This window comes from Sturnus vulgaris, chromosome 5, assembly GCF_052056855.1.
Source record: "Sturnus vulgaris isolate bStuVul1 chromosome 5, bStuVul1.hap1, whole genome shotgun sequence".
Lineage (NCBI taxonomy): Eukaryota > Metazoa > Chordata > Aves > Passeriformes > Sturnidae > Sturnus > Sturnus vulgaris.
In genome coordinates, this window is record NC_142247.1 from 23,278,074 (window position 1) to 23,303,998 (window position 25,925).

General features: G+C 37.1%; 1 protein-coding gene across 1 annotated transcript in view; it reads right to left on the minus strand.

The window, feature by feature from the left end:
- The window catches only part of DCN (decorin), a 38,776-nt gene extending 13,109 nt beyond the window's left edge, over positions 1–25,667 (minus strand). The window contains exons 1-3 of the mRNA XM_014889015.2: positions 24,902–25,667; positions 20,640–20,875; positions 5,586–5,698 (exon numbers count right to left, since the gene is read on the minus strand). Of these exons, the coding sequence (XP_014744501.1) occupies positions 5,586–5,698; positions 20,640–20,847 (321 nt within the window). The 5' untranslated portion in view covers positions 20,848–20,875; positions 24,902–25,667. The remainder of the gene's footprint in view (positions 1–5,585; positions 5,699–20,639; positions 20,876–24,901) is intronic.
- Between the last annotated feature and the right edge of the window lie 258 nt (positions 25,668–25,925).

The following is a 25,925-nucleotide window of genomic DNA, read 5'->3' on the forward strand; positions in this document are numbered from 1 at the left end:
TTCAATCTCCATTCATCTTAATTTAGCATAGTTTGAAGTGAGAGCCTTGCCAAAACCAGAATTAAAATGGAAAATTACCAGTAAACTTTCATCAGCTATGTTACATAGTGATACACCTGTTTAGCCAGCTGGGGATGGTACTCTTATCTAACATCAATTCTCTACTGATGCATGCATCCTTCAGGGTTTAAACTCAAAAGTCAATCTCTGACCCAATGGAATTTCTTTAATTTCCTGAGTTATGTATTACATTATTACCTGGTTTTTATTACAGTTCTGCTAGGAACAGTTATGTCTTAAGAACCTTAACCTCAGGAGCCAGGCATCCCAATAAAAATAATAATAAAATTAATATCTTTTGTTTACCTTACATTTTCAGTCAAGTCATACTTAAAACTTAGGCATAGAGTCAAAGTTTTCTTCCAAATTATTAAGGATGTATGTACATTTATGGAAAAACTAAAAAAACCAAACAACCCAAGAAAAAAACAAACAAACAAACAAGCAAACAAACAAATAAACACCCCCCCAACCATTCTTTAATCATCCAAACCTAGGATCAAGAGGACATAGCTAAGAAAAGCGAGGAGAAAGGGATGGCATGGATGCAATAGAGAGGAGATGGATGAATGGTTGGGGGGTGTCAGCCTGTCAGTACAAACTGAAGAAGCCTGTGGAAAGCATCTTGATCACACACACAGCACCTTGTGGAATAATCTCTCAAAGCAAAGGAGTCTGCTGCAGACTTAATTTGCCTGGCCTTTGAGCTCTCACTGGTACCTCTCATGCAACTTGACTTGCACAGATGATGAGGAGACAAGTGGTTCTGCATTTTCCTTTTCCTTTCAACCCTGTCCTTGTCTACTATGACAAGTAATTTTGGTCTTTCATTAAATTTATCACAATTGATTTGATTTTTTTATTGTTATATGCTATAAAGTTTTTCTTTTTCTTCATTAGTCTAGTATGTTCTTTCCAGAATTTTAAGGATTTTAAAATATTTAGTCCAGTTTTTCTTCCTCACATGAAAAAATCCTTACCCATTCTAAAAGAAAAATATTTTCTGTGCATGTGGTCTGTTTTATACTCGTTTCAGTGGAAAATCTCATTGTTTCTTAAGCACAATGCAAAGGTGAGTGTGAGGAAATGAAATTCTCTAAGGGAGTGCTGTATTTCAGAAATATTAACCTTTTGTTCCCCCCTCTGAATATTTGTTAGAAATTTAAAGCGGCACCTGAGTCCTGGTACTGATGATACTTCTGAACTGAGTTCAGAGGTAGAACTTGGACAGAAATATGTGTCTTTGCATTTTCACAGTATGATGGTGAGAACTGACTCTTCATTCTGTGATTTTAAGACAGTGTTTACATAACTTCTTTTCATGGCTGGGAAAAGGAAACTGAAGCTGTAATGAGTCATCAGAAGCCTGGATTATTTAATTAATATTTTTTGATCTCTCAGGGTTTTTTTTGTAACTCTGAAAGATCTTCTTAGACTTTTCTTCAGTTTTTTTTTTTTTTTGTTTGGGTGTTTTGAGTTTGTTTTGTTTGTTGGGTTTTTTTGTTTGTTTTTTTTTACAAAAGGAAGACATGACATTTTCTATTGCTATACAATATTTTCCTACTTCCTATTGCTACAAGGATAGTTTCAGTTTTTCTGCCTGCACATTTAGTGTTGATAATCCTCTAGTGTGGATATGGTCATAACTTTAAGTTCCAAGTTAAAAACTCTTAGGTCTTTTCCTTCAGTTTAAACAGAGTTTAGCATTGTTGTATGTGCAGCCATGGATTTGAACAGTTCTGCTAGCTTCAGTTAAGGAATGCTCCATTTGATTTCAGGCCAAAAGTGTATTCATCTTCTTTCACTATACTAGCACTGTGCCAATTGAAAAATTCTTGTTGGAAAAGCATGCAGTCACCATTCTGTTGTTTGTGCTGCTCTTACAGTGATCTAACACAGAGCAGTTTCTTTCACCTCTTTTTCCAGGTGCCAGGCATTCTGTTGGTTTGCTTTGGCTTTGCCACACAGCCTGCAACTCCATGTACTGTTTGTGTAGGCTCCTCCTTCACTCTGCATGAGGGCTTACTCATGTAGTATTTTGGATTCTTTATTGTGTCCATGGGGTCAAAGTACTGAACTCCATCCAGAAATGTCAGTCTGCCTGGAAAATTCTGACAGTTTCATAGAAATAGAGACTTTTTTCCTGGCTTTTCCAATAGCTTTCCTGTCTGACTCTTTTGCCACAGGTCTAAGTCATAAGTAAGTTTTTTTACATAATATCAGACAGTTTTCTGAAAACATGAAGTTCAGTCCTCAGCCCTTAAAAAAGAGTCTTCAAGTTTTCCCAAATTCTCTCAAGTCCTGTGCTAAAAAAATAAAACAAAAACCACACAAATAAACAATCTTTCATTTTCAAGTAGAGGGAAGACTCACTGTGTTTTTATAGCACAATATTAATAGTTTGACCAGTTTTTTCCTAAATTATTTAAAAGTATAAAAATATTGAATGCTCTATAACTGTTGACTCTGATGTTTCTTGGCAGAAATCTATTATTTGCAGGTAAATACTCCTTTAGTTGCATCCTCTTCTTGCTTGCCTTATTTCCACAGCTGCAAGTTTTAGCTGCTCTTGGGAAATCTACTTAGGAAAATTTTCAATACAAAGAATATTTTGGTAGGTTCTAATTCCTCTTTCATCTCCAGTGATGTGTAGTATAAGCAGCTACATTTGTACTGAAAGGGAAGCCATGAGCAAGTTATAGGTAAATCCTTTTCTTTTCTTTCTTCTTATTCTGGGTTTTAGTACCAGCTGAACCTTAGATTCAACCCAACTTGTTAATGAAAATCTGTTCTAAAACTGATGCACTTGTGGTTGGTGACAGCTATAAGTATTAAGAAGGTCTTTTAATGCATTATTAAAAAGTAACAAACGGTAAAAACTGCTCATTTTTTCAAGACCTGTGAAAATTGGGGTTTAAAGAATTTTTCCCTTAAGTGATCATATAATGCAAAAGGTTAACTCCAATTTCTCCTTTTAGATTTTTGGAACAATAATACTGTTAATTTTTGAAGTCTTATTTTAATAGAGTACAAGAAAGTTTAGTAATGTCTTTGAAATTTTTGAACAACACACTGTAAACTGCAACATTAACCCAAGCCATGTTTCTCAGGAAACAAGATTAAAAAGTGCATACATTTTATATACCTATCTCATACACTCCTATATCTTTAAAATAAATGTCATAATAAAGCTCTGTCAACAACAATATTTTTGAGTTTTACTTTCTAAAAACAATATTCCCTCTGAGAAATATTTAATTGAAAGTTGGGGAATGGGAATAATTCCCAGATATTACGCAGGAATACTCCTGCTGAGAGCAAAAATGGTGCCTAGTTACATAAATGTACTGTATGACTAAATTATTATTTTGGGGAGAAGATCATAGAATCGTGGAATGGTTTGGGTTGGAAGGAGACCTTGAGAGAATCATTATTTGCTCTTGAGTAAATCCAGGAAAATTGCAGTTTCGAAGGTTATTTGTTACAATGTATGCTAATGTATTATTTCCAGAGGTCCCTAAGCATGTACTGGGTACTTTTGTGAGTAAGCCAAACAAATAATTTCTTCCCTGAGGAGTTGCTTATTTAATTCACTATTAAATTGTATAAAGAAAAAGAAAAAAATAAGAAACAGAACAAAGGAAAATAAAGAAAACCCCTTAGGGTTAACTGCAATGAGAGAATAGCTCACAACAGCATAACTCACAGCAGGATGTGTAACTGAGACCTGAACCAAGTGCCAAGTGGGTAGAAGTCACTGGGAGCAGTGATTTTCATCTGTAATACCATGCTCAGACTCATTTGAGGCAGTGTCATTTCCCGAGAGATTAATTTCAGATAAGAATTTTGTCTCTTTTAGCACCTCATGGTGCTCTTTGCTAAACACACAGGATTTCTTCCAAGGTGGAAGGAAACCAAAACAAATGGGCAGAAATTACAATGTCAATTTTGCCCTGTAGCCAAAGAAGGGAATTGGAAAAAAAATGTGGGGAACAAGTTATCTCATCCTTGAACCTAGACTACTGAAATGTGATATAGAAGAACATGTTTTGTTGACTTTAGAGGTTATCTATGTAACTAGATCAACTATAGACACCTATGCTAAAATTAGAAAACATGAACCTCATCATGATTCACTCATGCAGATCCCTTTACTATGTGCTGTCTGGCATTCATATTTGAAAATTCTTGATGTTGCATTTTAATAAATATTTAAGAGGAGCTTTGGAAGAAATTAAAAGAGGTAAAAATTTATAAGATTTTTTTCCAAGTATGAGTGGTTGAATGCAGATTCTTATTTGAAACTGTGATTCTTTGGGTGATGATACTGGCACCAGTAATGGATAAAAAGTGGGAGTTGGCTTCTTATTTGTGAATAGAATAGAATAGAATAGAATAGAATAGAATAGAATAGAATGGAATGGAATGGAATGGAATGGAATGGAATGGAATGGAATGGAATGGAATAGAATAGAATAGAATAGAATAGAATAGAATAGAATAGAATAGAATAGAATAGAATAGAATAGAATAGAATAGAATAGAATAGAATAGAATAGAATAGAATAGAATAAACAAGAAATAAGCTGTAAAGAGCCTGGAAAGAAAAGCCAAATAAGATATTGTTTATAATAATAAAGCATCAAATGGTGAAATATACAGAATTAAATGGGTTGTTGAAAGGCTAGAAAACTAATATTTTCAGGCATATGGCTGAATTAGGATATTACTTTCAAAGACAGAGGGTAGCCTTTTTCTGGTCTGTAAAGAAAAATATTTCAACAAAAATTAGGCAAAAGTATGGGGAATGTATTTTTAAATGTTGATGAAAAATATAGATGGGGAAAAGGACCTCAGACAGAGCAAAAAAATTTAGAAACAGAGGAAGGTAGCTGTCTGATGGAAACTTGGAAAAGAAGAGGTGAACCAGAAAAAAAAATAGTCACAGAAACCAGGAAGGAAAATATTTCAGCAAAGAGGAAACCAGACAAAAGTGTTAGAAGAGACTGGTAAGTAAAGATGAAGAACTTTGCTAGGAGAAAGTTATTGCAAAAACACAATTTCATTTTAGTGTAGGGCACAGAAGAGTAAGTTGGAAAGATTCTTAAATTAAAATTAGTGCAGAATATCTGCTGACAAACGTGGCACGTAAAAAATCTCTGTGAGCTCAGACGTAGGAGAGGAAAGAGCACAGTAAGAAGTGAGTGAGGTGGCAGGGTTGAGATGGAAATAACCAAGTAACTGTGCCAAAGAGACTGAGAACATAAATAAATATGTGAGAGAAGTTATGATGGAGATCGGGGCACTGAATGGAGAGGAGACAGGTATGAAGAGCTGAAAAGAGCTGAGAAACTTCTGTAGTTTGACAAGAAAGCTTGCAAGAGAGAAATGGGAATAAAAATGGAAATAAATAGGGAGGGCTGGTGGAGGAATTTCACAAATTATTTAATCTATTTTCATTAAAAAATGTATTACCAGGCCAAAATCATATTTTCTCGTAAATACCAGTTCATTCATACACTTACATGAAGATTCTTCAGGTTCTTGAAATCTCCTTCTTTAATTTCAGTGATTTTGTTGTTCTGTAAGTCCAACAGGGTTGTGTCAGGGGGAAGGTCTCTTGGCACCTTCTCCAGACCTAGTGACAGTGAAAAGAACAATTAACTTTGAAAGAAACTTTAAATAAGGAAAAGTGCCTTTCTTAGCATTTTTCTTTCGGTAAACACCATTTCTAGAACTAATTTCCTGAAGCAGCTTATGAAGACTTATTTGAAAGTGTTCCTGTCTCCAGCCAGTCAAAGAGAGTGTTATTTTACTAAGTTGAACCAACATTTATTTATTCACATTTCCATTATGCCTTTTCTGAGAAAATATCTGAGGTATAGCTTCAAGCAAAGGATTTAGTTTGGGGAAAATAATTTCTAACTTGTTTTAGTCTATTGAATTGTGTGAATAAAAAATCCTTTTGGAAAGAGATATGATATTTATTATTTTCATCGGGTGTTAGTTTTTGTGGACAGAGAACTTTCCTGCTTTTAAAAGGTATTAGGTTTTTTGAAAGAAGTACGACAGTTAATTATAATATTTTCCAGAAAAAATACAGTTTGTTTGACAGTAACTGAGTAAATTGGAGTAAAGTCCGCCTTAAAAAAAACCCAAAGTACCAATCCACCTCCCCCCTTTTCTTTGAACTGAAACTATGTCCAAGTTTTCTGGAGAACAAATCTCTTGGTTTCACTACAACTGCCAAAAGAACATCAGACAGTTTAAATTAAAGACTCTCTTTGGGACTATTTTCTGAATAGCTGATATGTAAGTCTGATGAAGTAATGGAAATGAAATTATTTAGTGTTAAATAACACTTGCTTTACCCAGCTTTCCTTTCATACTGAGACTTGGAATAAAACAAATCTTTTATAGTCATTCTGATTTACCACAAAATTAAAATGTTCTTTCCTAACTAGCCTTTTTTTTTTTTTTTTTTTTAACAGAATGTGAAATGCTAAATGAATAGTTGGTAGGGAAAAAATTTCTAGACCCTAATAAAGTCTCTGTATGGGAATGTACCAGAAGTGGACTTCTCTGGATAATATTGTCTTTTTACCAGTAAAGGTTTTAACTAGTATTCCTGAAACAATATTTGAACTCTTCTGGGAAAGATCTCTCTGCAAGTATTTCCAGTGTCTTCCCAGAACAATGGTGAACTGCATAATATTCTTCTTAGAGGAAAGATTATACCTATAAAACTTATATTTTTAAACCTATATATTAATCCCAAGCATGGCATTGCAGAGATATGCTTCCCAGAGATGAGATGCTTTGCCCACCATGGCTGTGGAGATTCCATCCCTGCACATATTCCAAAGTTGTCTGGATACAGCCCCGAGCAATCTCCTAAGCAGGGGAGTGGTTTAGATGGTCTCAAGAGTTGATGTCCAAATTCAACAGTTCTGCTATTCTGTGATACTTGCTGCTCGTCAAAAATGTGTTTTCACTCACAGAATGTAAGTTTCTCTGTCAAAATCCTATGTGCAGCAAAACTCTTTCTCTTTCAATCCTTTCTTAGAATATATGTGTATATATGTAAAGTAAAAGTATGGTAAGATAAAAAATATTAAAATATTCGGCTCAGATCTTTATTAAAACTGAGTGCAATAAAAATTTACCTGAGTTTTAATTACACCAGAATTCAAAAGTTTTAAAAAGCAGAATCACATGGCATGGGATGAATTAGTGAAAGTTTCATAAACTGACAACAGCCAAAAATCACATCTCATCCTGTTTACCTTACTGATATTCAGTGCGCAAATATTTGATACAGATTAAGATTCTTCATGTTACTAAAATAACTTTTCCTCATTTAGGCATGGACGTTGTTCTTACTTCAACAGTTGCAAAACTCTCCTTACTTCCAGAAGTGTAGTACTAGAGTTCCAAATATATGAGAAGGTGACACTGTATACTTTGTATGTTGGTTGTCTTTGGACAGTTTCTGTCTTCAGTGAACAGGACTGATGTCAGCAACTAAAATATTCTTTCCCAAAAAACACTGCTTTTTCAAGATCATAATTTTTTATAACTTCCTACAGTCTAGCAATTTTTATAGAGTTCTTCACATATGAAAAAGCAACAACAACAACAAAAAACCCATCAAACCCAAGGGTTTAATTACTTATATTCAAAGTAGCATTAGTATGTTCTGCTTGTCAGCACTTTTATATTAGTAGGCTGGTACCTTTAATAAGTGTTATGGCAGACAACTGGGTGCAAAAGCTATACAGCCATGGTTTATGTGATGCCTTTGGAACACATTTTGTAAAAGCACTTCAAGAGCACTTGGCTTGCCACTGAAGGGATAATTTGTCAGAGTCTAAACTTCAAACACAACTTCCAGCTGTAGTTTTTAGTTTCTAAAAGCATAAGTGTTGTCCATGGATATGGTAGAACTGATTATTTCTCAGAGCAATAAAGTTCGACTTTCAATGTTTCTTATTATAAAGATAAGAGAAATCTAATAATCTGAAATCCATTTCTGAAAATAATTTATGACATCATTTTCCTGTCTTGTACTAGAAACTAGAAGGATGCACAATACAATAATTAGCTCTGTATGCAGAGTATAATTGTCATCACTGAAAGAATTTGGTTTTTTGTTTTTCTTTCCTTGACTTGTGTGTGTTTTGAAGAGGAAAATGTAGATGAGTACAGTTGCTGAGACCTTGCATTATCAGTGAAAGCAATTTAATACATCCTCCAGCTGAAACCTACATCATCTAAAGCTTTCCAGTGGAGGAAGAGTTTATAAATGGGTGAATCTGGACAATGACTTGAAAAATCAGCATTTAAATAATTCAGGAGTAAACAGCATTTGAGGTATAAACCAGATCCACATCTACTTTGGCTGGTGCTTGAGCTTGCAGTCCCAGGTCTCTGTATAAGTTGATGAACCTCCAGAGAGATCCATGTGGGAGGTGTATTGGTGGGCTGCAAACTAATCCCTGTGCTGAAGGCTCCCAGGCTGGACAGCAAAGCTTCAAACCTTCAAAGATTTTTTTGGTTCTTCTGTCTGGGAGACAAAAGTTTAGAGGGGAATTGTGGGCTGTCCTTACTACTCATTTCTGAGAAACTCAAGTGATGCCCATGTACTTCTGAAGCCATGTTGTACAGTGTGAACACACATCCACCTACAAATTACTTCCTGTGAAGTTTATGTAATGCCAACCAAAAGGAAAACTGATGTCAGAAAATATCAATAGAGTCTCCTCTCAGTCATTTTAAGAACAGTATACACAGATATTCCAGAGCTTGGCTGTGATTTTTTAGACGTTAAAACTTGCTCCTTGAAAAACCATATGAAACTCTCTCATAGCACTCTGAGTTTTTATGTGAATAATCTGCACTATGCAGTTCATAGTGAAGCTCCCTGAATGTATTTCAGGCTTCTAGTCCCTAAGATCAACTTATAACTGATTAAAAATTTAGATTCTTCTCCTTTTCCCACTTTATGTTAAACTGAAAATACATATTTTTAAAAATTTTGTTATTATTATTAAATCAGCTATTATTAAAGTTGGCAAATAATTTTTTAAAAAATCAATTTATTCACAAATAAGAAGAAATGGTATAGTTCCACCCTTCCAAAATTCTTTACACTGAGATTAAGAGCTTAAAGAGTCTGGAAATAAAAGAGATATCATTAACCAGTTAATGTATCTTAGTCAAAATACCCTCTTGATTTCCACTAAAATATTTATTTGGGAGAAATCATTACTTCTTTAGAAGCTTAACAGCCATCAGTTCCTCTAGCCCAACTCAGATCTCTAATATATCTTACAAATTTTTATAAGCAGAAGTTTCCTACTGTTCTACAGTATCAACTTTGAGCAAACAATTATTCCCACCTGTATACATTTATGTGTGCAAAAATGCATGCACATTGAAACACATGAAGAACAGAATAAGTCACAGAACTTCAAAATGGCAAAAAAAGATGTGTAAGTTTGAGTATTTCCTTTTCTTAGGATAAGATGAGCTTCTATTATTCATGACAGAATTTTTCCTAACTTTTTGTACGCTTCCTTGTTACACAACAGATTTTTGAGATCAAAATCAAAATGTATTCAGCAAAAGCCAGAATAATTGGATTGTTAAACAATTTCCTTCTCACACAAGAACGGTTCATCCACAGTCACCTTTGATTGGGAGATGTTACATGGAGCAGGAATCCCTGCTTAGTGGGAGGTTGGAGAAGGTAACATTGCAGAAATCAAGCTTGTCTCTGTGGGATCTCATCCTCGGGAGTGTAGCCTTTTATTGTAATTTCTTAATCAAATGGCAGTGTCTGGCTGTTCAGCTGTGATTGCCTCACCTCCTGGAGAGAGGACAGAAGGCTGGTGGCTCTGGAGATTTTATGAGACCAGAAATTAGGCAGAAAAGGGCCAAGACTGGTATAATTCATCCCTTATCTGGTCCCAGAGAGAGAATCAATCAGTGGCTAGCCATCTCCTGTGTAGCACTGCACCAGCCCAACCAGCACATGCTGCTCTTTAGCCAGCCAAACAGGTGGAGGAGATGTAGCAAGAATTTGGGTGTAGTGTGAGGACGTTATGGGTCTTGGTGTATGTAGCAGGCTTTGTTATTTCTGCAGCTAAGGGAATAACCTGCTCAGTTACAGGTGCTGTGATCAAGTGGCCGTGGAATCGTTTAACCCACAAAGGAGAAGGGAGAATTTTGAAGCCTCCTGGCTATGCAAAGGTTTCAGTCCACTGCTCCAGCTTCTCGGCAGCCAGAGCCACAAGTTAGCCTGCATCTTGGCATGGAGCCACATTTCTGCTGAAGCCATACGACTATGCAGAAAAGGAATGCAAGATTTATGGGGCCAGTGAGGGAGACTAAGCAAGTAGAAGTCTAAGTCTGCAGCCCAGAGATGAGGACGCTTTCCTGAGAATTGCATCTTTCCCACACTGAGACCACAAAGTCTAAATAAAAAATATGTGAACAGTGACAATGATAAACAATTTTTACAATTTCGTGGTTTGATTTTTTTTGTGTGTTCAGGTTATTTTTGGAGATTTTTCCTCCACCTATTCATTTTACAAGCAGCAGGGATGGGGCTTACTCCTCTGAATAAACCTTTGCTTTCCCAGCTGGAGAGCATGGGCTAAAAGGCAGAGAGACATCTGAACGCTGTAGCTCGGATACATGTGTTACTACATTGCAACACTTACGATTATTATCACAGGGGCCATAAAATGGGGCTCGCTTCAAGACTCTTTCAGTTTTCGCGAGCAGCTGCTGCCAGCTGAGGAATTTGGACGGAGCTCCATGCAATTCCCAGCCGTGATCATCAGTGGCTGCACTCCCGGTGGAGCAGCCTCTCCAGCAGCTGCCTGGGCTGTCTCTGCTCGCTGCTGCCTGCTCTCCCTGCTCCAGCTCTGCTGCATCCCACTGACGGGCAGCGATCCTCCCAGGGGTGAATGACCTGGGCTGTGCCCTGAGTGGACTCTGGGGCAAACCAGGCTAAAGGCAAGTTTACAGGGTCAGGATACTAAGTCACGGAAAAATAGCTGGATCCAAGGGTTGCTTTCTGGAAGGATGGCAAGGAACTGCTTTGAATGCTTTGACTTAGAAAAGTTTACAGATACTTTCCCAGGCTATGTGCTATGGTATTTACTGGAAATTTGTTCTCTATTGTGTGGGATTTGCAAATAGGAGTCAATTCATTATTTGCATCCATGAAATAAGAAACAATTGTCTTTTTCTACAGACAAGTATCCATGGCCTCCTTCCCTCTCCCACTTTCAAATTAAAAGTTTGAAAAAAAGTACTTTCTCAACTCTAGCTATGAAATCAGCAGTAATATTTCTTTTCTAACAGATATAAAAAACCACTAAAAAAAAGCACATGGAATGCATAGTGCAAGATTCTTAAAATACATATTCTCTAAGGTTCACCACCAATTTTTAGACCTTTTCCTGTTCAGCAGTCTGAACTCATAAGATCCATTTTGGGCTTATTTTTATCACAGATCATTGTTTTTGTACATGTCTGACCCTTCCCATAGGAAAGAACAAGAAAACAAATGCTATTCCCTGCTGAGGTGGCCCCTCACAAGGGTAGACCCACTGACCTATTACTACACTGGGGGGTTATTTCCCCAAACATTTACAACATGCTTCCCAGAACCAAGTGTGTAACACAGAAGAATAGAAACAAATTCACATACATTGTGATCAAACGCGTAGTTCTCCATTGTGATAGTGCTGATAATTACAAAAGTCCTAGCAAAGGTATAAAAGTGAATGCCTGGCTTTATCTGCTCTTTTCCACCTCCACCCACTCTGAGTAGTGAACACATATTTCACAGCATAACGGATATTGCAAGCCACAGCTGTTATGAATTATTTTTCAGAGCTAGTCACATTTTTGGTACAGATAGAGTTATTCTCCTGGCTCCAAAAGTTAATACCTAAGAGTAATGAGATATTTTTGAAGCTAAAAACTCAAGCAAGTACTTCTGACTATTAATTGCAATGATCTCAAATGTATATGCCTTCTGAAGAACACTAGCATTTTAGGTAGGCAGAAAAATATTCTGAAATAATCTTTAGACTCCAGGGATTAAGGCATTAAGTGAAATAAAAATCAAGTATTATGAGTTTTCTAGTTAACTCCTAGAATCATCAGTTTTACATTTCCCAATGCCATGGTTGCAGACAAAAGACTTCCCATCAGAGAGCAGCAACTGATCCGTGTGATTCATGCAATCTGCCAGCACCATGTGCATAATGGCTTTCCTCAAAGTGGATGCAATGCAGATGTACAATCTATGAGTACTCACACAGTAAGGTGAAACATTTATCCCTTCAGTAGTCATAAGAGAGCATTTCAGTGACTCAGAAAAGTGAGCATTATCTAACAAATTATGTTTTGAATGACCCTTTGGAGTAATGTAATTTGATGTTTACCTCTGCTGCAGTTTAAGTTAGCAACAGGCAACAGATGACAATTTGAGGATAGTTCCCTCAGGTTTTACTTTGGGATTTACCAGAACTGGTCTAACATAATGTCATAAAGAATCATTTGGGGGAGGTCTTCTCTGGTTTCAAGTAAACTTACCCCTTCCTGTTCTGACCACATGGTCATTACACAGCCCTAGTTTATAACCTGAGGGCAGAGATATGTTCCTGGTTATTTCAGGTACTTCTAAACATAACACAACCATTTTTCATGAATGTTTTAGAATTGTTGTCAATATACTTCATACAAACATAAAATGGAAGAAGCTGCTGTGGTCATGTCTGGACACAGTGAATAACAATTTAAAAAATTTTGGAAGAGAATTTCCTGGCTGAATCAGGAAATCTACAGAACTGCTAGTTCCCTCTTTCTACTACAGGATGTTATATATATCCTTATAACTCGTATGCATATTTGCTTTGTAACTTCTTTTATTTTGTTAGACATTTAGTGATAGAGCTTCCTCAGGTCTTCTATAACTCTAACAGTCATCTCCAGCCCAGAAGATGTAAACTCTCTGTCCCAGAGTAAAAGAATAAAGAAGAGAAAGTAAATTTTTTCCCCTAATTCTGAAAACATTAAGATTTAAATTCAATTCTTTCCCTTTGTTCTATATCTTTTAGGTAGAGATACTCAGCAATGAGTTTGATTATTGCACCACTGTGGACACTTTTTTTTCCATGGCTCCCTAAAATATGAATTCATTGAGAAACTCTTTAGTTTCTGAGGTTCACTCTGGAGCAGTAGAAGGGAAAACATGTACTCTAGCGTAGAAACTAAAATCATTCTAGACATTCGCATTTTAGATGACAGAGTTGCAAGCAGAAACTGGTTCTGGGATGCCTTATTGAACATTTCAGTTGTGCTAATGTAGCATTACAGGACCAGACTGTAGCCCCATTTGCACTTGTACATGTTTTTAAACTGTGACACTTCTATAAATAATTTGTCTATTTGGAGTTTTTGCCATCAAGCCCTTAAAATTGCCATCAGGTGGGCAGAAGTGTTTTCTTGCTTTCACTGCTATTCAGTTTCTTACTAAAATTAAAATTGTAAGCATCTTCTCCTTAACAGATTTTTTGAAAACTGTAAACACTCAGGTAAGCCCCAGGTAACAAAGACAAGGATGGTATGGGATGCTCTCCTGGATGCCTCCTCATATGAGTATGCATGCAAAGAGTACATAAATTCTTTAAATACCGCTTTTCCCCTTTTTCATTTCCTATTGACGGCATATGAGGTTTGCAGTAGAGTTGCCTATGTAGCAAATGCAACCTTACTAAAATCAGGGTCATTTGTAGACAGCTGTTTGAATATCATAATTAGCTCCATAAGCTGAAAACTACAACACAAATACCATCTTTTTTTCTTTTCCCAAAAAACCCATGCAGGCATGGTCCTTGATTTTGAGGTCCCTGTGTGTCTGTGCTTATTTTTTCCCCTCTATCTTTGCAGAGAAACCCATTAGCAAGTTCTACTCTCTCGTTCAGCCGGGGGAAGAGGAGACTGAAAGGAGACCTCCTTGCAGTTGCAGCTTCCTTATGAAGGGAACAGGAGGGGCAGGTACTGATCTCTGCTCTGTGGTAACAGTGACAGGAGCTGAGGGAGTGGCCTGAAGTTTTGTCAGGGAAGGATAATGTTGGATATTATGAAAAAAGCTTTTCATGCAGAAGGTGTTTGGACACTGGCACAAGCTGCCCAGGGAAGTGGTCACAGCACTAAGCCTGACAGAGTTCAAGAACAGCTTGGCAACACTCTCAGGCACACGGTGTGAACCCTGGGGCTGTTCTGTGCAGGGCCAGGATCTGGGCTTTGATGATCTTGATGAGTCCTTTCTAACTCAGAATATTCTGTGATTCTGTGATTATCTATCTACTTTGCTTTCATAGTGTAAAGGACAAAGTGCTCTTTGGGAGCATATTAAATGCAATACAGCCAGAGACTGTGTAATTCCAGCATTTGTCAATTTTTTTTTCAGGGAAGACTTGGAAAACAGGGTGAATAATTTTTTTTTAAATGGCAATATATTTTAAAGAATACAGATTTTTATTTGAACCTTAGGAAAAGACTGAAGTATATTCTGAAAAGTACTTTATTTTTCTGTAACCTGATTATCTTCTTTTAGACCACTTCCTTTTAATCAAAGATTCAGGGTATGTGTAAAGCAAAATATAGACCATTGAGTCCAAATTTGATAAGGCTGGGATACTCCAATCTGGGTTTGAAACTGGTGTTTTGAAAATCAGCCTAAAACTAGATTTACAAAATACAGTGGTAACTGGACTGTGTGAACAGTTTTTCTGGAGAGCTAGGTGCTAATACCAGAAGTTTCTTGCTGTTATCACTGATGACTTCACACAGGGCCCGAATTCCTAGATCTCCTCCCTGTTGCTATGGGTTCTCAGTGAGCCCTGGGAAGGAGTTTTGGACTCTTTATCTCTTCCTTGGCTGAGAGCCCTCCACAATTACATACCAGAGGCTTTTTGTTATGAAAACACAGGTATTTCTAAAATAGTTATATGTCTTACCAAGTAACACTCCCTCCCAAAGTGCTAAGAACATAATGCACATACCAGTCACACCTGTTAGTCTATAACACTAGGTCATGTAAGGAGTGATTATTTAGCATGTTTTAAACATTGTGATCACCTATAACCACTTATAATTGACTCACATTTTACTAGCTATCTATTAGCTATTTATTAGTGCATTGGGAGATTTTAGAAATGAACCATTGTGACAGAACAAGCCATAAAACAGTCATTTCTTGTATCACTTAGACTTGACAGTGTGGATTTCCATTCCTGCCACTAGACTTTCATGAATGGCATTTCCAAGTCTGGAGCAAGCAAACAAATTCTAAACAAACCAAGACAAAACCAGAAACATACAAAACTGGTCACTCTTACCTCGGAGTAAGCAGTAAATAAGGAAGGGATGTACTTGGAGTGGATTAATTTTCATCTAGGATCATGTTTACCAGCTGAAACTTGAATATCAGTAATTCAGGTGGTAGTGTATCAACACCTGTCTTTTACTGCCACACTGGCAAAAGATAATGGCTTTTTGTTAATATAAAGTAGTCTACATCCAGGCCAATATTTTTTTTTTCTTGAAAATTTTTCAAGAGTGTTTTCTAAATATTGGGTTCTTTATTTAATAATTTTTCAGAATGTACTGAGCACAGGGCTTTAATTAATGTCTTTCAACTTCCAGGGCATCCTCAAAATTGTATTGAAGCAGAATATATACAAAAAATTTAATCATCCATGCCAAATTTACCACAAAGCAAAGATGGCAACATGGGTTTATTTTTCCTTGCCTTAATTTTAACACTCATAACTTCATTAATCTGAAAATAAGTTGTATAACCTCCAGTGGTCATTGCCCTGTCCTGGCAGTTTGGTTCTCAAGGAGTGATGTATCCTTTCCATCACTGACATCCACCTTAGTCAGGATGAACCCCTGCATGGGCAGCCTAACTCACCCCATGTCTGTGAAAGGAAAGCAGACCACTCTCAGATTCTGAACATGCTGTGATAATTCGTATGGATCCTCCAGTCTGACCTCCAACATATTCCAATTCACATAGCCAGCATGTGGAATGCCCAGTGGCTTGTGCTTGCTGACAGCTTAAGTTATGTTGGGCTAAAGAATGTCAGTTTTAAGGCCAGGATCTTGTGATGTAGATGCTATTCTCAATATAAGTGGCAGAATACTTTCCCAGATTTCATGGCTCCTTTTTTAATGATAGTAATTTTGGTAAATGATCCAGTTCTATGAAGCCAGGGGATTTCATGAGAATATCAGTTTCTATTAAACATAAAAGGAGTAAGACTTTCATACTCATTTTAAGAAGAAAATTTAAAAAACTTGTTCTAAAGGCTCATTAGTGACAATATAAATGCACAATTTTTTAAATTTAAAAACTGTATTTGTTAATGTCTGGCCATTTAAGGATACATGTTTTATTTTATTGTGTGTTTAGTAACCTATAAGATTTTGAGCTGGACATTTAGCTTTAAAGATTTTTCTTAAAACCAAGGTATATTGCAAAGGAGATAATTTCCTTTATAGTGAAAAATGAGATTCTCACATGGATTAAAAATCAGAAAATGAGTGTTCAGATATTTCTGGAAGATTTCATACAGTGAGATAAATTATCTTTTGCCAACTAATAAAATGCCATGTTACAATGATTCAGGTGTTGAAGAGCCATCAGTTGATATATTGAGACACTCTATTTGTTCAGATCAAACTGCCTCATGTTATCAGATCCCAGTGATAATACTTTACACATCTGTGAGCTTTTTATGTCCTGATGTCAAAGTGCTGTTCAAACACACCCTCCAACATCCATGTTGAGCTCTAATGTACTCTTCTTTATATTATCTGGAGAAACCCTGCATTTCTGAGCTGTGAGCAAAATTTGAATTTTAGCTGTAATACTGCTTGACCTTTGTTTACTGACATCTGTTTCTTGCACACCTTTTGGAAACCACAAAACCTCCATGGATGCTCCCAGCGAGAGAGATGGAGAGACCCCCACTATGTAAGGTCTCCAAGGAGAAAAATCTCATTCCATCCTGTACAGAGACACTACTCCTTTAGAAGGGGCTGCCAGACTTATCTGAAGGTGAAATAAAGCTCTGAGAGTGCTTATGAAGCATTCTGCATCTGCTGCAGGGATGAGTAATCGCACATGCATGCATCCTCCTGCCTACCAGGGCACTCTGGGATGAACTTAACTTGAGACTCCCTTTGGGAGGAAGAGACTTTAAATGGAACTGTTAATCCTTGCTAGGGTTTTTGAGAGGCATGTTTGCCTGGTCAGCTGACTGCACATCTTCCCTGTACATATTACTTTAAAACAGGAAAAGTGGCCTCTGAGCAGCTACATCAGTTACTCCCCACCTGTACTGTGCTCTAATAAGGAAGACGTTTGTGATTTCTATGGAAAGCCTGGATATAGCATAGCAATGCCTCATACTGAAGCATGATCAAAAAGTGAACCTGTAGCTCCCTTTTTACAACAGGAGGCAGATTCATAAAAGGCAGCACTTTCATAAAGATAGCACAGTGGCCTTCCTTGATGAGATCTTTGTTCACAAAGGTAATAAATCTCATAAAATGTAAGCACATGGGGTTCTACTTTTGATCCATAAGTAACCAAAACTTAGAGAGAATTCTTTTTCAGGATGTGAGAAAGCAGCATTCTCCTTCCTGTCAACTCAGCTCTTGGCTGGGAGGCAAAATAAATTAATTTGTAGGTGTATACTTAGGAAGATGTGACTGAAGTTTAAGACTATAGGAATGCAAAAATTCAGCTGACAAGAGTGTAATTGGACCACTGGGCATTTTTTTTCACTGTTTGTGTTGAATTTGGATTTTATTTTTTTTGTTATTCCTATCCAGTGCTCATGAGAAAAGGGACAAACCTGATCTCTGGACTCTGGATCCAATAGTTCTCCTGTGGTTTATTCACATAACCCTGTGTTAGATGTTTTTTTTTTTTTTTTCTTATGAAGTAAGAATCTACAAATAGCAAATGCCCATCCAGGCATAAAAGAAATAGGCTGAGGAAGAGGAGACGTCTCCATATATTGCCCATGTTAGGGTCCTCCAGCTGCCTTGCTCTGGCATGTCTCCTGAGCTCATGGCTGTAAACACTCCTTCCATACTAGAGAGTGAGTAGGGGAAAGGATCCTGATTCAGGTTTCAACTTTCCCTTGTGAGAATTTATTTAGGAAGGTCTTAGTATGTCCTTGTGAGGACCTTTATTATTCCCTGAAATTTTTCTTCAACTGGTACCCATGGGACTAGATGATTAAATTTGATAATTTTGGAGGACAGATGTAGCTAATTTCGCTGGGTTGGATATGCCCAGAGCTGAAGGGAGAGGCAGGCCAGGAGCACAGGTTAATAGGGAAGCAGAACTCTCACTGCCAGTTTCATGCCTTCTGTGGGCACATTGCCTTCCTGATCCCTGAAGCACCAGCACCCTTCATCCCACAGCTCAGGAGCACACGAGGTCACCTCCAAGTCTGCAACAGAAGGCCAGCAGATGCCTTTTTTCAAGTCAGTAGGTAAATATGACTTTTCCTGTGTCTGTCACACAGAAGTGAATTCAGAAAGAGTAGAGGGCAGGTTTTCCTGTGAGCAAGCGACACACAGATCTCCTGTCCCTGCTTGCAGGGCAGACAGCAGACCTGTGTCTTCATGAGCTTCCCAGCTGGGCCATGTCCCACCAGGGGCTGTCACATGCAACACAGATGGGTGAAACTTTAGGCCAAGACTGGCACTGCTTGATAATTACTGACTTGAGCTCTGCCAGGGAAATATAATTTATTTCTTTTTCAGGGCTGCATATTTTGAGCCCAGGGAGGTCTCCTTTCCTTTGTACCCAAGGGCTGGATGTTATCAGCCCAAAAGCACAATCTTTTCATTGCCTGATATGCAGCATGGAGGTTTGTAAGAAAGCTCAAGCACTGACCTGGGGCCTTAATTGCTGTATTCTTGAGCCTCCTTGTCAGTATGGGGCTCCACTAACCCAGAAGTATCTTATGCAATGGACTGTAAACCACAAGGAGAAGTGCGTGACCACAGGGCCAAGCACAGGTGCAAAGGGTCCCTGTGTGAATGTCTCCACTTTTTTACCAAGTGAAAGCTCATTACATTCTGCAGAATTGAAGCAGAATGAGAACAAGTTCTCAAAATAACTTAAATTCCATCAGCATTACTAAGTGTAACAACAATAAAACCTAAGACTTTCATGGCATGTGGGAAAATCTCCTCCCCACTCCCCACTCCATGTTTCCTCTCTCTGGCACCTAAATGGTAAAAAAAAGAAAATAGTTTTCAATAGGGGACAGTACTGTGGAAGCTTTATGAATGCATGGCTAGGTTAGCCACAGTTTTGTGCAGCTTGGCTTGCATTGTTCACTGGGTCTTTGCCAAACATATCTGTTGCGTAATTATGTGGATCACTTTAACAAATTCATAGACGTTTCTAGGGGTGTACCTAAAGTTTCCCCTTCTTTCTGTAATTATACAACCCCCATCACAATGAGACCCAGATCCTAACTGGTGGATTTGTGCCATGACAAAGTCAATGTTATAACATAAGAAAATGGAAACACCAGCTATGGATTAAAATAGCTGGGAGAAAACTTAAAGAAAAAGAAGCTCTATAAAATCATGAGACGCTATTTGTCAGTTTCTTTGTGAGCAAAACCAACTCTAATTGATTTTCTGCACTGTACATTGACTAAGATTGAATAATACTGGTTTAAACTAACATCAGTCTAACTGAAGTCAACTTCATTACCTGAGATTTCTGCATGGAAAAATCAAATACAATTATGGCAGACATGGCTTCATATCCTGCTGCTCTGACTGTGCACACAAGCCCTTCCCTCACATGAGGGAGTAAGGAAGGTTTGTGAGAAATGTTCTCATGGTTTCAGCTTATATAGTGTCTAAGAAAGATATTTAATGAGGGATTCCATAATGTGTTCATTATTTTGGAGTGTTTCCAAGCTCTTTACTCCAAAGAGCTAGTTCCAGTATATATGATTCAGTTGGTCATTTAATGCTCATGTATTCCTATGGAAATGAGATGCCTTCTGTGTTAAGGTACTAGACAGTATGATTAAAGGTACTGGACCTGGGACCACGCAATTTAGAGCCTTTTAAAATGTTTCCATCCCCACATCTGACTTCACTGCCTTTATTTAATATTCATCTGAAGGAATAGTTTTGAAAAGTTATTCTCTCTGCAAGAGAAATCTGTGACATTTCAAACAAATGAAACGTACACATTCAAAATATATATATTAAAAAAAAAAAATCAAACACTCTTCATGGTTACAACAGTTGCCCATCTTTCCAGGGCTTTGCGGCCTACACTGTATAGTAAATTCTGGTTAACCGCAGCTGTAGCACGTTTCTTTGGAAAAAACCAGTTAGGGAGCGACAGTCCATAGCAGCCTCACGGTCCTGGCTGCTGGCCCGTGGCTACAATGCCAGCACAGAGGCCCCGAAGATGCTCTGGGGCTTACCTAGGTCAGAGCACTGCACCACGCGGAGATGGCACTGGCAGCGGAAGGGGCAGACGGGCCCGAAGCCGGATATGATGAGATCATCCGTGGGAGCCATGTCGGCCGACCCCTCATCCTCCAGCATGAAGTCAAAGAGGCCCTGCTGGTGGAACGGCTTGGCCAAGCATGCTGGCAGCAGCAGGACAAAGAGCAGAGCCAGCCTCTTCATGGCTTAGTTCATCGACTCCCAGCAGAACCTAGGATTCAAAGCAGGACTTTAACAACAAATATAGCAGTTTTCCATAGCTGCACAGTTCCTCCTGAAGGAGGTCCAGCACATCCACCAATTGCATAACTGTTCCTTTCAACAAAAGAAAACTGAATTTTAAAAATAGGACAGTTATGTGGTAGGAGTCTGGTAACTTGTCAATAGGCCTTTCTTTTTTTCTTTTCTTTTTTTTTTTCAGAGCAGTTTGAAGGCAACTGTAAACACATCTGTTTGCATATTTAGAGTAATATTTATTAGGAACAGGCAGCGCTGTCAACTTTGTTATGCAAAAGAGTCAAAGCAATAAGCTACATTTTCCATGTGCCTGTTTTCTGCCAACGTAACAGTCTATTTGATTTCATTAGCATTTATTTCATAGCAATGGGTTTGACCCCTGGGGACAAACCTGAGGTTCCCAAACTCACTGTAATTCAGTATTTCATGTATTGAGAAATATTTTTAAGTGTCAGCTTGCTGTGTGTTTTAAATTATAGCCCAGTAAAACTGACTGAGAAAGAGTAGGATTTAGTGACAGGGTGGAAAGTGAGGGGAAGGTCTTTAGTTGTTTAAATGCACTATACTTCTTTCCTAGTTTAAACAGCACAATAAAATGGAATACAATGTTGTGTTGCATTGAACATTCTTGAATTTCTTTCTAAATTTTGACATGCACCCTGAGAATCCTCTGCTTTGCACAGCATAGGCTTTGAATTGATGCTTGCCATGTTGTGTGCACACTTTCTAATAGGACTTCAGGGCTTCATTCTGCACACTTTCACAGTCAGGAGCAACTTTACACAAGTATGTATTGCCATTGATATTAACAAGAAAAGTTGATTAAATACATGCTCTCAGGTCTTAGGCCTAGATGCATTTCAACACACTCTAGATTGTGCTATCTTTTTGTGCACTAAGGAGAAATTACACAATTGTTTGCAGATTTTGAATCAAGGCTGTAAAGACCAGCTAATTTTCTGAAAATTATTTTCTGTTACTGTATATTATCTATAATAAAGTTCATACTTTCTTAGTTTTAATTGACTTGAAAAACCCACCACAAAAAAAAAAAGAGTAAAAAAAATAAAAAGAAAAAAAAAAGAAATCTGTCTTCAAGTTGCCAAGTGACACAAAGGCAAACTTGCCATTTATATAGAAGCTTTTTCTTAAAATGAATCTCATAGTCCTAAATACAGATGTTGCTCTTTGTAATGAATGCAAAAATGTCCACTTGCTTCTCCAATATCTTAGAAACATCTTGCCTGAGATTATTTATTTTTCTAGAAGAACTTATCTTACAGTTAGGGGTGTGGTAGAGCACTGCATTTTTCAGCTCCATATTCAATGTTGGATAAAACAAGTGGAAGAGGCAGAGGAAGAGGACTGTCTTCCTCTCTACTTTGATATATGGAACCTACCAGGTAGATGACAAGAATGAATAGATGATATCAGGTGGGAGTAGTTTACTGAAGTCTGCCTTTCTAACATAATACAGCCAGGTACTTTAAAAGGAATGGTTAGTGTTAAGAAAAAAGCTAAATATACAAAAAAGCCATGAGACTGGATTTAGATACAATTAATATTGTGCCTGAGCTCATTTTCCTTTAGTACTTTCTACCTACAGGCGCCAATAACACAGAAAGCTTTAGGTCTGTTTCTTGAGAAGAATACTTGGTTACCTAATAAAATATGCTAGTGTCTTAAAATCACAGCCTACATTTCTGTCATCTACCTGACAGGAAGACATGTATCTAACATCTTCAGATATCCCAAAGACTTCAAAGTGAAATCACATGGAGCAAAACACTGTTTATGTTGTCTCTTTAAGACATATTTGTTTCCTTAGTTGGACATGAAAGTACTTCTGTTCCTGGAGCAGACACCTCACTTACTGCATGCACTGAGGGTGTTCACAGACCCCAACATCAGCTGGAGAGTTTTTAGTATGTCCTGTCAGCCAGTGCTGTGTAAACTTATGGCATGTAGCAGGGACAGGCTGTGTCCCCATGTGGATCATCTTCCTGTGCTTCCTCCTGCCCTGGCTCCCCACTGACACTGGGGCTGTCACAACACCCCTGCCAGTGCACAGGGACATGCCAGGATGTCACAGCAAAGAGCTGCTAATGCATGGTAGTGAGCTGTTACCAGGGTTTAATCTAAAACATTATTTTTGAAATAGTGATCATCATGTGCAAGTTATTGTAAAATAATAATGCAATTTATTAATAATCACAGTTGAGAAGAAAAACTTGCTAAATCATCACCATTCATCACAACAAGCTGCCTTGTGAAAATGACCAATAAAACATTACTCCAGTACAAGTTATTTTTCAGAATATATATTAATAGCAATAAACATTGGAAATGCTGCACACTAATCCTTGAGTGGTAGTGGCAGTCAGGACTCTTAAAGATCTTCTTCAGTCTTTTTTTACGTATTAATCTGTTTTTAAAACATTTTAAAATATTTAAAACTTTTTAATTCCCTCTCAGGATCACTGCTGAAGTACCACCCATCCCAAGAATGCACAATCAGGATCTTATCCTGGAGTTTAATTACTACCATTCAGAAAAGAAAGGGGAAAAAAAAACCTGCAAAGGCACTTTGGAAGTACCTTCACACTTTGCTTCTTATTCACATTATCATTGATGGCTTAATTTATCTCAGTTAGCCCCTGTAGCAGGCCTTTCCTTTGGTCCCTGTTTTGTAGAAACTGTAATGAAATCAGAAAGAACTGGCTATAAAGGAAAACTGTAGGACAACAAAGGATATCAAGCATATAATCTGAGGATACAGGACAGAAAACAGCAGACAAAAGCTATGTCTTAATCAGGGTATAGGAACAGATATCTTCAGTCATATATGCATTCATTCTGCAGACACGTGTCTGTTCCTATTGTTTGCATGTGTAATTGAACATAAACAAAAGAAAAGATATACACAAAACTGTACTACCAACCAAGAAATGTTTACACTTCACTTAGAAAAAAAGGGAGAGAGGACAAAAAAATCTGAATTCTGTGACACAATATTTATGTCTGTAGGACATAACTGTTTAAAATTCCTTTAATTATGTGTTTACAATGAAGAAGAGTTTTCCACAAACAGAGGAAACTATACCATAGGCTTGGCCACATTTCGTTTTAAAATACCATTGAAAATATGCTTCATCAGTTCACGTCACCACTGTATTGGTGGTCTTCTTGTCAGTTTACCTTAATATTAAGGTTAAATTATTAGTTCACCTACAGTCAGAAATCTCTCAAAATTCCACAAAGACAAGCTAAACAATATTTTCCAGTTTCCAAAAAACCCCTCCATTTTATGTTTTGCCCATTTTGTGCAATAAAGTCTATATATGCAAACATAGTAGTTGGAAGTTTTAGAGAATAAACTCTGTTAACAGGAGTTTCAACTTTCAATTTTCAACTTTCAATTTTCTTTTCTACTATTTCATTCATAAGAAACTTCTTTAAACATGATTCTCTTGTTTGTACCCTGTAACATAGTACTTTCTAACGTTACAAAGGCATACACAGAGCCTGTTGAACTTACTACTATGCATTTTTTTCTCTAAAATTGAAATTATATTCATCAGTGTCTGAAATATATATGAAGAAACACATGAGAAAGAACTCACAGAGTGCAGTTTAAAGCAGAAATGTAAGCATACACGCATTTTTTACACTCTCTATATCACCGATTCTAAACACTGGATTGCAGAGAATATACTGCTGCAAAAGTTTACAGCAAAGAAAAAGAAAGGACTATAGCAGTGCTTATACAAATCAAAACAAGAGACAGAACAGTCAAATAAACAGTAGGAAATCTGCACAGTCTTTGAGAATGTATTCTCATGCTTCCAAGAAAAAAAAGTGCTGCATAGAAAACTTAACATTATTAAACATTTAGTAGCATTTTTAACTTGCTTCTCTTAAAATTCAGATAGTTCTCGCCATAGACTTGCCGAAGTTTTATTAGTGCAGCATAGTTCAGGAGAATTACTAAAAACCGTACCTTTTAATCCAGGGATTTGCAACAGGAGCTCTCAAAGCTGAGATGTAATTAAACTAAATATTCGACCCAGGCAGAAGGCTTTGCAGGTGTGGAAAGGAGGAGGGGGTAAATTCAGCTCAGTGACTGTCACTTGGTGGAAAACCCTCCTGCTTCTATTCCATAGCACAGTTAAAAAATCTTTCTCTCAATGAACACAATCCAGGCTGACACCCACATTAGATCATATGGTAATGATATGTCTCCTGTATTGTAGCCAGAAACTTTATCAGCTCTTTTGCTTTCTTTTCCTCCTTTTTCCTTTTCATTTGCTTTGTTTCTCTTTCATCTGTTTACAGCCTCAAACTACTTGTACATTATAAGACAGATTCTTTACTGTAATTCATCCTACTTGCTTTATTTATGTCCCTACAACATATATTTAGGAAAGTTTTCTTGGCTTTAACTATGGGGGTTTTATGACTCAATGAAAAAAATGTTTAGCTCCCCCTCTTGCTTACAGTATTTGGAAATCAAGGAAATTATATAAAATTAATCTTTGAGTTAGGCAAAGTAGAGATTAATATCAGAAGAAAAAGGTTAGCTTTTAGTAAAACTATTTAAACAGATATCAATCTGCCTTTGCTTATGCTATAATCATTGTGAAACTAAGTAATATATAGTTTAATATATTATCTCGTCTAATAATAGATTTTGTATGTATTTTTTAAAATGACTGCATGGTTTTGATATATATGAAAATCATGTTTTCATTAGTAAAAGGATTCTAACATTTGTGGTTAGAGCTGCTTTATATAAACTTTCTTGTTTTGTTTTTTTTTTTTTTTTTTTTCTTCACTGCCTTCTCACCAGGACAGCAAAACAGAGGGGAAATTAGCTTTAACTGTTTGGGTTTTGTGTTGGTGGTTTTTTGTGGTTTTAAAATTTTTTTTAGTTTTGGGGGTTTGTAATTTTTTATTTGTTTTTTTTTTTTTTGTTGGCTTTTTTTTGTTTTGTTTTGGTTTTTTGTTAGCTAGGGTTTTTTTAG